The 12653-nt window shown below is 36.6% G+C and overlaps 1 protein-coding gene across 1 annotated transcript in view; it reads right to left on the reverse strand.

Annotated features, from left to right (window-relative positions):
* The window catches only part of LOC131675721 (neurotrimin-like), a 117505-nt gene extending 107277 nt beyond the window's left edge, over positions 1 to 10228 (reverse strand). Inside the window, exon 1 of the mRNA XM_058954829.1 lies at positions 10022 to 10228. Coding sequence (XP_058810812.1) covers positions 10022 to 10109 — 88 coding nt within the window. The 5' untranslated portion in view covers positions 10110 to 10228. The remainder of the gene's footprint in view (positions 1 to 10021) is intronic.
* Between the last annotated feature and the right edge of the window lie 2425 nt (positions 10229 to 12653).

Genomic DNA, 12653 nt, shown 5'->3' on the forward strand with positions numbered 1-12653 from the left:
TTCACCAAATATTTCAAATATCGGCTCTTTCCGCCGAGCTTGTGCGCTCACGTCGGATATAGAGTGACTTGTAAATTCATACGAAATTGATTTTATAATGCGATTTCGAGTGGAAATCTATTTTCAGACTCTCGATCAAAGATTCAACGACGACTAATCGTCGGCTCTTCTCTACCCTCCTGATAAAAGTACTCGAGGTATATTGCTGCCAACATTTTTCATTATGTATTAGAATATAAACCTCTCATAATATAAATCGCTTTCAATTGCCAGATTAGTTTAGATACAATGCAAATAAATAAAAATGAAAAAGCAACGGGTCTATTTGAAATTTTTTGATTACATAATGAAAGATGGCTACAAGAGTATATAAAGAATTTGTGATTTTGTATCCAAATCCAGCTTCTCCACACAAAGTAAGAAAAGTAAACGTTTGCATAAAAGAAAACGTATACGGAAAAAGCTTTGCATGCGCGGCGAGTGAGTCAGCAAATAAGGAGCAAGGCGAATACCTTAAAACTGTTGACTTTATCCTATTTATTTATTAAATTCTTGTTTATCTTCTCTCCTCTATTACTTTGTATTCATTATTTGATTCAATCTTTGAAGAAAAAATTTCATTTAAATGCTCGTATGAACGAGTAGATATAAGAATCAGGAAAAGCTTATATTATTAAAAGAACATCCTATCCAAATAAGGAATTCTGCAGTTTTTTGCATGCATTGTGAAATGATTACGAATTTTATTTTATAATCTTCGTTAATAAAATTAAATAATCTTCTTTATTAAAGTCCGTATTAATAGCTTTTGTCGTTATAAAATTCCGTGTTTCTACAATCCAATTAAAAGACTTTATTGCTAACAAGACAAAAATAACAGGAACTTTAAAATTAAGCTTTGTAGCATAAAATGCAAGTGAAATAAATAAATTCAAAATAAATTAACATAGGCCGTTTATGAAGAGAAAGTCCGGTGGTTTAGCAGCGTAACTCATCTTATTACTGCGGATGTAATCTTGTACACTCGCGAACCCTATTGTATACATCTCAATTAACTTATGTTTATACGCGAAAATGCGAAAATCTTGGTACCGAAAAAAAAAATTCTCTACGTGATAAACGCAGCAGCGAGCGAAATTATGGGGTTAGATGCAATTCGGCCGCGTCTAATACTCGTTGAAGCCGATGCATGCGCGCGGGATAGAGAATGGCAAAAAAATTGAGAGAGAAAGAACGAGATTGTGTGCGACCAAACTTACGAGAACAAGATAACAAAGCTATTTTCTTTCGGGGCCGAGATTCGCCCCGGGAAATTACATATTCCGCGTGACCCCGCGCTCGCGCAAGCAAGCGTGTATACCTGTACATGTAGATCGTGTGCGTCTCTTGATATTCGGGCGACACAGGCACCCCCCCCCCCCACCCCCACCGCACGAACGCTTTTAAATTAGACCCAGACACTTTACATTATAATCATTCGTCGCTATTTTTGCTGCCCGTGTATGTGTATATAGAGCGAAGCTTGAAAAAAAGAGAGAAAACACTGGTTGAGCGGAATTACACTACTTTCGGCAAATTGGCAGTTCTCATTTTAGCGAATTGACCTGTCTCGTCCTTCCCCCTCCACCCTCTCTCTCTCCCTTCTGTCTCTGCACGTAAAAACTGAAATTACGCACGTCTACATGTAAGCGGCTTGATATTTAGCACAATGGATGCCAGAAAGAGAACAGCAAAATGTATGCAGTTCTTCGGATCTTTCTGAAATAATAGATTCTCGTAGGGAACTACTATTAATTGCTTCTTTAGAAGGGGCCTTTCCGTTGCGATCTCTTTTTACGTTGTTTCGTAATCAAATAATAAATAAAATATTTTACGTTATTCTCCCGCATTCAAGCTCTGCACCAGACTACTCTCGGTAATTACTTAAAAATTGTGTAGTTACAACTTGATGAGCTCGGCGATTAACTTCTTTATATCCGCGTAACAGTAATTACGAGAAACCTAAGTTGGACACTGCAGTTTTACTCGAATGGGGAATTATCCAAGTTGAAAAGGCTGATCTTTTTTATTTTTCTTTTTTTTTTTTTAATTTTAGATCAAATTCACTTGGTGCTTTAATAAATGAAACATCCATAAAATATTAAACCACAAAATTCCATAGTTAAATAACCGTAGCATGTCCGATAAATTTTAATTGCAGAAAACAAAAGAATTCTTCTGAAATAAAAAAACAAGATTATGCATGAATATAGCTTGGCTGATATAATCAAACAGAGAAGTAGCATGTCGATAAACGATATTTCACGGTGATGCTCGTATGCAATTTCAGCTAACGAACACTCGCACACTACAGACTCACTCGCTAATTTCGAACGATACTAAAAGCTATCTCCAGCTTGCAATCATGCAAGAGGGTCGGCGCTCGCGCGCGCGTGTGTGTATGTTTGTGCTTTTACTGCGAGCAGTTGCAGCGAATTAAAGAAACCGCTTTCTCGGCATCTTCGCAGTCGGGGGTACATTTAACAGCTAAGTAAGCTCACGCCAGAAACGCGGCAGAAGGAAAAACAGTAACAACAACCGAAGCGGAGAGCAGGAGAGAGAGAGAGAAAGGGGGAGGGGAGAGGAAAAGGTAGGTGAGCGATAAGAGCTTTCGCCGTGCAGTGAATTGATGAAAGTTTGTTATTTATCCCGCTCGTAAAGGCTCAGCCAATCATGCGTGTCCGAGTGCTGAATGACTGAAGCTTCAATTGCTCGGTGCTACTTCAATCCCAAGAGGCAAACGAATTTTCCCCTCCCTTTCTCTCTCTCTCTCTCTCTCTCTCTCTCTTCTTGGAGGAATCACCTAGCGCACATCTAAAAAAACTCGATCTTCGTCTTTATATCAGGGGTTGATCGTTTGTCTGGCTTGCACGTCGAGCGATGAATCGTTTCTGATTCAAATTGAATACAAAATTAAAAAAAGCAAACTGCAAGCTTCAATGCTTCTATTGTTTGGCGCAAAGAGAGCTCAAATTACTGATTTTGCGAGAAAAAAAATTCTTTTGCGCGTTCAATTACGGTATCGAATGTTTATCTTGTGCAAACTATGGGTCGACGTGGAAGAAACATCATTCACTGCTTTTTCTCTTTGTTAATGGTATTATTTACAATTGTGTTATTTTTTCTATGGAAGAAATAAAATGTAATTACGACTATAATAAAAGGTAAATAAGTAAATAAGATCAGTGAGATACGAACAAAGTATTAAGTTATAATAAAGTTTAATTCGTCAGTCGTTTTTCTCGATTGATTAAAAATATTAAACTTTCAGGCATCAAAGTCACTAGGCGAAACGTTGCGCGCGCTTCCCCTTGATAAAGTAATTATTTCGGAGTAATTAATAATTAGCAACTGTAGCTTCCTGAAATTGAGCTAAATTAAACTCTGCAGGCTCAAGGGTAATACAATTGCTTTGAAGTCGGTTTCCTGGAGCATATCATCCATCGATCAACAGAAGCTCCAAGCAAATACAAAAGTTCGATGCATTGAATACGACCCATCAATCGATTCTTGATAATTGTTTTAAAAATTATTATCTATTTACAGATAAATGATAAATATAATTATAATATGAATTTCAATAAACATGTATTTCATTTTATAAAGTTGAATATTTACGTGAAATCGCTCAAAGGGATGTTCGAAATTAACGCTTAATCAGATAAATACGAAGAAAGTAAAATTTTACAAAAAGCTCCGTTTGTTTACGATGTTCGTCGAAACACAATAAACTGCTTTTGAGGCAAACTGAATAAAAATAATCGAGGGGAAATTGAATAGCCTGATAATCAGAATGGAGTATCCGTCGTAAAGTGCCCGCAGTGCACTTGTAACAAAAATGTCGCGTACAGCTCATATAATACCTTCAAGAGAGCGCGAGAGTCTCACTTTTCGGCTCTGCGCGACTGCATGAATTATTCCCGGATTCGCATGGATATCTGCGGAGATCACTCATGCACTCTACTACCGCGCCACCTCCCTCTCGATATCAGAAGAAACTCTATACATTTTTCGCTCCCTCCCGCCGCCTACCACCGACGTGTCGTCGTTTTTCTCGCTGATACATCTGTATTTTCTTTCGAAGTTGGCCAGCGTAGCAGCTACAGCCGTGCGCGCATATCCAAAAGTTATACCAAAGAATAAAACTTGTTCGGAACGTTTGGAAATCGCGGAAATATATATATTTTCAGAGCAAGCGATTTTCCAATCCTAATGAAAAATTTTAAATTTGGTTTTTTGATTATAAATTAAGTTAACGTGATTCAATTGAATCATGATGCAAGCATGAAATAAAGTATTGGAATCATAGATATTATTTAATTTGAATAATGAGAAGAAACGCTACTGTAGACTGAATAACATATCCGACTATGTAACAGAAGAACTCGGTTGGAAAGCTATACTTTGAGACGAACTCATTTTATAAATTTTTAACAGACTTGGATATCAAATATGTTAATATAACTTAACTCTATAGATCATGGTGGTTGAATTTGTAATCTACACGGTAACATTAAATATTTGAAAATTTTGAATGAAATTACTTGCAGCTTATCAAGAGAAAATCGAGTTCTGTAAATATAAGGAAAAAATTTTAATATTTCATAAGTTTGATATTTACCGTAAAAAGTAATAAAATTCCTTTTTCAGCCAATTCACTAATCCGTGCTTTCCAACGGTATTCAAACTGACCAACGCGCACAGTCTCAAAGTAGATTAAAACTGTTTAATTACGCTAGTTTTCGGCACTTTGCTCGTTCACTCAGCAAAATCCGCCACCGCCGTCCACATCAAGTAGTTTCTATCAAAGAACAAGAGCGTCGTGCGCAAAGCGAGCAGTAACAGCCAGCAATTGTTCGAAAAAGCTAGCTACCTGGTAGCTTGCGCTCCAAGACAAATCAACAATCTCGCGAAATGGCATTCGCAGCAGTCGCAATAAAAAATTGATAAGTTGTAACTTGTTGAATAGGGTCACAAATAAGAAGAACGAAAAGAAGCAAAGAAAGTGGTAATCGGCGGCGATCTAGCCAGCCAAAAGTATTGCCTCGCTTATTGGTTTTCATTTCTCCGAGGCGCGGCGCGTAGCGGCCAATCGCTCCAATCGATGCGCCCACGTCGGAACCTGAGTTATGGCGACGTTTAAAGAATTCCATGAGAATTTACGGGCTTGGCCGCCCACCGTCGCTGCCGCCGCCGTCACTGCCGCCTCGCCCAAGAAAGCGCGCGCACGGATTTGCATTCGATAGCAGCGAAGCTCACTCGCACACGTGCGCTTTTGCAAATTTTCATTCTACTCCGCCTTCAAGGATACAGATAAACCTGTACATCTCTCTCTCTCTCTCTCTCTCTCTCTCTCTCTTCTACTCTCGACTCTCTCTTTTTCAACGTTGCCACTTTACTTTTTTCATTTTTTTATATGCTTGTTTTTTTCTGCTGTTTCGTGAGGCAAAGCAAAAGGCTTGACGTACGAAATTCAATCTATTGATTTGCGCAGTTTATACATTTTTTCGATAAAAGAAACCAAGTGAAAGTTCAAATGCAGCATTTTTGATAGTTTGAATTTAAAAGTTTAATTTAATTCAGTATAATTGGCAAAAATGTTTGAAATAAAGTTTTCCTATATTGCGTACGAGATCTACTCATAAACAGTTTCAAGTGAGTAGTATTCCATCAGAGCAGAATTTGATAAAGTACTTCTAATTAAAATCTTTTTTCCAGAGAGCTGTTTTTAAAAAGAAGCCGAAAATAAGAACTAACTTTCATTTACCAGAACGTTATGAAATTTAATTATAAAAATATTAATATTTCACGTAATGAGTTTTCGGATTGAAAATTATTAAAATAATTAAATTACGCTATACCCGTTAAGGCAATAAAAAAATGATTTGATGAAACCCCTTGAACTGTACTTATTGCTACTTGATAGCAGTCACACGTAATTGGATTTATATAGAAAATATTTTCTTGATAAAATCTCAAGGCATTCAAACTTACAAGTCTTTCCAGCTTATGAACTGTATATTTTCGTACTTGGTATAAATGAGTCAGTATTCTAAATTTTAAATATATCGATGTAATGAAACGAATTTTTTTATGATATTCTGACTTACCGACAATAATCGTCAAAGCTCGAAATCTAAAAAGCTTAAGAAAAAAGGCATTTGTATATCGATCGTTGGCCAATTGTTTTTTTTTTTTTTTCAAAACAGTGCAAACAAGCCGATCGACTGCACAGGGTTGTATCATCAGAAATTTCATCGTTCCGAACAATTCAGTCCTTATTCTCGTTATATTGACATCTAAGCCATCACACCAGTTTGCGTACTTTTAGAACAAAGACGGTGAAAGAGAAAGAGACGTTATAAAAGAGAAATAAAAGTCGTAGCTAGCGACTCTCCCCTTTCCCTATCTTAAGCAACGCTCGGAGGCACGCGTCTCCTATAATACGTGCTTACGAGGCTTTTATTGCCCAGCATGAGTTGGCACCGCAGCCTGATTATGATTCCTTTGCTCGGTAAGCTAAGACTTTGCTCACACACCCCTCAAGAAAGAGAAAGTACGACGCGCCGCTCTTTATGAATCCTTAGTTTTTTCTTTTTTTACATACGTCATTTTGCATGACTTTCGTTTCTTGTTATCATTCAATGTCCCATGTAATGTAATTTCAGATTTATAGATCAAATGCGCTATTCTAATTTTTACTAGCGCTGCACATATTTGGAATTTCACATTATTAATGTAACTGTACATGAGCAAATGTGCATGAAAAAATGTACACTTTACAATAACAAATGTTTTGTAGAAAACCTACGAGTGCCTATTAACAAAGAAAATGTGGTATCTTAAAAAATAAATATTCTGTAAAATTTTGATAATAGAGATGAAATAAGACAGTTGAACACGCAAGATAATATTTAAGCTTTTTTCATTATTAAGCGCAAAATATCTTGAGAATTCGCTATTTCTTGTAGCTACTTTTTGTAAAATACTATCTGTTCAAGCTACCAAAAAATACAAATTCTTATCGCTACTTCATTTTCATCAGAAAGAAAATGAATCCTATTTTTTTTTATAAAATTCTTGATACACAATAACAAGAAAGTCTTTAAACGCAGAGTGATTCAGCAAGTATACGCTACCTTACATAAGACAGTTGATTGATAAAAATCTTAATAACACGCTTGAAATAATTACATTGTCGATGTCAGTCGAGATTGACCCTATTCACTATATATAGTAACGAAAATCTATTTATAATCTTCTTTTTTTAACTAAATGGATTTGGCCGAAAGTACACTGAGAGAATTGATAGTACAAAATTTTCCATAATCTATAGTAAAAATTGCTACAAAACATAATAATCGTGGAATGTACACTGACTGAAGTAAAAATTACTATCTAACATAGTAAAATTTACACTTTGGAAGTGTTATTACGCGACATAATAAAATTTACTAAAACCCATAGTGATTATTACTTTAAACAAAATACAGGACATTATATCGGTAAATTTTACTGTACGTACATTGCAATATTGATTGTTTCGGAAAACTAAATTTAAATGTATTATTTAATTCGGATTATTGTTGGTGACATTAATTTGAAAATTCTTCTTTGATGAAATTCATCAATATATTACTTTATGACCTATGAACAAATTATCAAATACCTGCAAATTATCAAATTAGCAATATGCAGTTTAGTTTAATGCTACTACGCGCGCGCTAGGAACTTCAATTAATCCAGCAATTTTTGCTACATTCACTATAAAAATTATTCAGATCATAGTAATTATTACTAGGTATTCTAACATATCTTATTACGCATTTTAATAATTATTATAACATATTATTTTTTATTATTTGTTATAATGAACTTTTCAATATCGTCATATAAAAATTATTAATTTAATAAAAGTCCAATAAATTTTATTATGACTCGAGTATGATCCACGGTTACTATGTTTTGTAGTAAATTTTACTACAACTATAGCAAATTTTATTGTAGCAATTCTCTCAGTATAAAGTATGCTCTCAAGATATACAACCGAATGAAAGAGGAGTAAAAAGAAAACTCAAAAAAGTTACCATATATCTGTAAGCCCGGGATTTTCGAAATATCCATCTTCGCAACTGGTAATGATATCGATTTGCTCACGTTCGCCATATATAACCAGACACGCGATCGTACATACAGACACGCTCAGGCGACTCGCGATGTTACACAGTTCTTCTCCTTGCCACCTACATTTGCAAGTCTCATTTTGACAATCGATCCGTTTAAACCTTATCCCCTTCTCTTTTATCCCCCCCCTCCTTATAGCTCAACCTAAGGATTAGCGCACGCCACTTCCAAGCGGACAATTATCACTGTCATTACCGGTTTAAACCCTTATCGACACCGGACAATCAGCATTTCCTTAGCTACAGAGTATTTAGCGCTTTCACTGATTTTTAATTATTCGTCATGCGTATAAATTCAGTAAATGTGAGCCGAATGATTCATTTACGATATTTTTATTATATTCATAAAATTAATAAAAAGTAATCATATAAACGCAGTGGTTTACGATGTGAGGAATTTTAATTTACATTCAATTCAAGAATAGCTTACGAATTTATTATATTCCACATGAATTTATGCTAACTTGGACGTCGTAATCAAATTAATTTAAGAATAATAGAAGTTAATTTTAAAATAACTTAATGATTTTTTCTGGGGACACAAATATGGACTACGTTTTGCCGAAATACAATCATGCGTATTATTTTTCGTACATCGTAAATTGTAGCTAAAGCTCGATCTATTTTCAATAATTATTTCTGTACATCCTACTTTACATATGTCTATAGATAAATGCAGCACATCATGGAAATGTACAAATATGCATTACTAATAAAACATTACTAAATTATTCCCTCGAAAAGTGAAGTATTTATAAACCGTAGAGATGTTAATGTCGAACAGCATGGTAAATTAATTTACGGTCCTGTAATTAATTTGGTTTGAATTAAAAAAAATTTAATGTGACCTGTAATCCAGTCTTTTAAGAATTTTAGTGTTCCAGAGCGCGCATTATACTCGGAGCTCATATTATATATGTAAATACGTCCATTTTGATGCAAGGATTTGCTTTTCACATATTTCATTGGATTTCTTCAGCCGTTAAAATTGCTCTCCCTTCTTCGTTATTTCTTCTTAAAAGAATAATGTATCTCAAAAAACGTTAACAAAATCGTCAACTGAAAATTGCACGTATTCCAGCCAATATTTTTTGCTATAAGTCATTCACAGCGTAGGTATAGAGTCACGCACTTTTTGTTCGCGCTTGCACGCTCGTTAGTTTTTGGAATTCAATCAAATTGAGCTTACAGCTCGATCCGTTTAATCCGTTTTTCTGACTAGACCACGTATACGCAGCTACATCAGAGCAGTCATTCAATTTGGTTTTGCATAGATCATATATGAATGGCAAGCTATGCGAGATGCACACCAAAAAGGAAGAATCACGTCAAACACAAAGTCAACGTTGCACACTGACTGGTTTAAAAAAAACCCTGGAGTAAACAGTAGGAGTTTTGAGTGATCCACCCTCGCCAGCGGCACGTGGCGCTATGACGTGCGCAATTACTCGGCTGAGAAATTAATTTGCAGCGAGAGAGTGAACGAGCCTGAGACTGACAGCGGCGAAAAGTATTCAACTGAATTTGAGTATATGGGCGATTAGAGCGTCCGACAACGACTATTTATAATTAATCGGGGAACAGGCGACTGCGCGCGTGAAAAAGAACTGCAACCAACTGTCAGCGCAAGGAGACGACCTAATTACCGGCTAGGCTCCTCGAGTTGCAATTAAAATCGACGCTCGAGCAATCGAGAAAGATAGAGCGAAAGAAAAATTTTCTTCCCCCCCCCCCCCCCCCCCCCAGCGAACTAATTACTTTTCCGTCTGTAGAGTAATAAAAAAAGTGGAAACACTCACCAGGTAGCTGCGACTCCACTACAGCAAAAGTCCAGCACAGATAGATGCCAAGGAACCAAGTCCTCCATCGACACGATGGCAGCAACATCTTGGTAATGGCAATGTGGTTGTCTTTTATCTCAATGCTCACTCATATGGTGGATGTTATGTGACCAAAGTATATAGGAGCCACTGGCACAGACAAAGCTTCCGATGTTACGCGCGCGCGTGTCGCGACGAGACTGGAGTTCAGTAGCTCTCGGCTTGCCGCTTCTATATCCACCGACCCCCACCGTACAAACTCGACGCGCGCAACCCACCAACAGCTACTACCCTCCGTCGACGACTGCCTGAATGATGCTCTTTTCTCTGCTTTTTATTTGCCGCTTACATTACTCAGCTTTCTTGAGAGAATGATTGACTGATATTTCGACTTAGAAAACCGATATCAAAGGGAAAAGGCCATTGTGCTTGCGGCAATATTTTGGTGAACGAAATTTTGCAAATTGTATGTATCCGGTTCTATTCAACGCAGGCTGCTGAATCTTTGACTCGGTCTCGGAACTCCTCAAAGAATCATAGATTTATTCTAGAAGATTGCCGATTTTACGTGAGATTTAATCGAATTGGTACTTATTACAACACAGATTCCTGAAAATTATGTCTTGCTTTGTCGAAAACTTTTTAATCGAATGAGCATTGCTGACAGTATCGGTTTTTTTATTAAATTAATAATATTCAAGTTTTTATGAATGCTGTCGATTCCACGAATCCAATAAAACTATAACCTTGAAATTATTCCGAGCATTTGTATTTTATGGCTGTGCTAAAATTTTCTGCGATATCTCTCACTTTAGAGATCAATGGTCGGTTATTGCTTCACTGAGTAAAAATATTATCGGGTAGAATCAAATATGACCCATATAGAATATAATTTCTTTGTTTATAAAAGTAATGATCCACGAAGCTCAAACGTATACGAAGATTACTTGTTGAAGTTTAATTTAATGTTCGTGCATCATAAGCATGTACGTAAAATTCGTGAACGTAAAAGTGTGTAAGGAAAAATTAAAAAAACATGTTTTTTTTTATTTTAGCTGTATCTCTTTTTTTGCGTGAGAAGATACCATTCATCTCCGTGAATGCGAAGGCAATCAAGAAATTTGATACGGGATTGGCTAGACATGCAATTAGTTATGAATAGATCGAAAGCGTCAGTCAATCGATACATCGTTTGACTTGCAAGTTTTCCTTATTGCCAACTGCAAGCTTATTAAACGTAAACTCTTACCAAATCTAATTACACAGAATTTATTTTTGAAGACCAGCTAGCATTATATATTTGTCTTTAATATTGGGCGTTAAAATTCATCCTGCACAACAAAAGTAACATTTACTAAATATAGTCATCAGGTGGGGGGGAGCTGTGTTAGGAGCAGCAATCAAATGAACGCGATCTGAAGAATAAAAAAAGTCGTAAGGACGATCGTCTGCAATCGCGTGCGTCCGATTACACGTCCGCGGTGGCGCATAATAAGAATATACCCCACTCCCTCTCTCGTCGAGTATGAAAGTTTAACTCACGCGCGTATTGGAATTGGCTGGAATGACTTGCGTGATTCTAGTCCGTTCGCCAGAGCGAGCTTTCTCTTCCTTCCTTCCTCGAGCGTTCTTTTCCACTTTTTTTTCTTCTTCGTTACTTTCGTCGTCTTCTTTGTTTTTTCCTTTATTTTTCCGTGGCGCGCACGAGCTACTCTCTAGCAGCAGCAGCAGCAGCAGCACGGGAGCGCAGTTACTTGACAATTTTCTCAATAATCCAGACGAACGAGGAAAATTCAGTTGCTCAAGCTCCGAAGGGGGAAGACACGAAGATGCGCGTTCTCTCTCTCTCTCTCTCTCTCTCTCTCTCTCTGTCTCGCTCTCTCCGAAAGAAAAAGAGTCTCTCATTCGTAAATCAAAGCTTGAAGCACTTGCCTTTCTCTCTGCGTGAGATGCGCGCTGCTACTAGAGGTCAAGGGATTTTTATTACGTTTCAGCGAGAAATAGAGAGAGAGAGAGAGAGAGAGAGAGAGAGACTCTGGCGAAGAATAGGATTAGTTTAATTAAAGAATAAACCTCCCTTTTTCAGACTTCAGAATTAACGTAAAACTCGCCCTGACTCGACTCTCCACTGGTGCTGTTGCTTTGTAATTAGCAAAATTACAAATATACTTGAATCACGCTACGAAGGATACATCTAACGCCTATACACTGACCCTTATTCTTCTTTTGACATTCGCTTGTTGGAAAAATAAAACTACAAACAACACCTCATTCGATTGTATTTATATGAGATAATTAAAGCTCTTGTCGAAGGTTATCAAATCTCGATATTGCCATTATTGCCTTTTGACTAAAATGACAAATTTTTCTGACCACGATAGAACTAGAACATGATTCAATTCGTGTGCAACATTTTACTTCGCAAATATTACTAAGAACATTCGAAAGATAATACTTGTTAACCAGCTCAATAAACTAACGGCCAAAATTTGTTTCACTTATTTGTAAGAAATAGAGGGTGAATGTACTTGGAAGGATTTACGCATCTACATGAAAAAAAAGTAGAAAGAGAAGCCATTAAAAATATCCTCCGAGAATGTGCAAACTTGAA

This window comes from Phymastichus coffea, unplaced genomic scaffold (assembly GCF_024137745.1).
Source record: "Phymastichus coffea isolate CEN01 unplaced genomic scaffold, Cenicafe_Pcof_1.1 PCOF00028, whole genome shotgun sequence".
In the NCBI taxonomy this organism is placed as follows: domain Eukaryota; kingdom Metazoa; phylum Arthropoda; class Insecta; order Hymenoptera; family Eulophidae; genus Phymastichus; species Phymastichus coffea.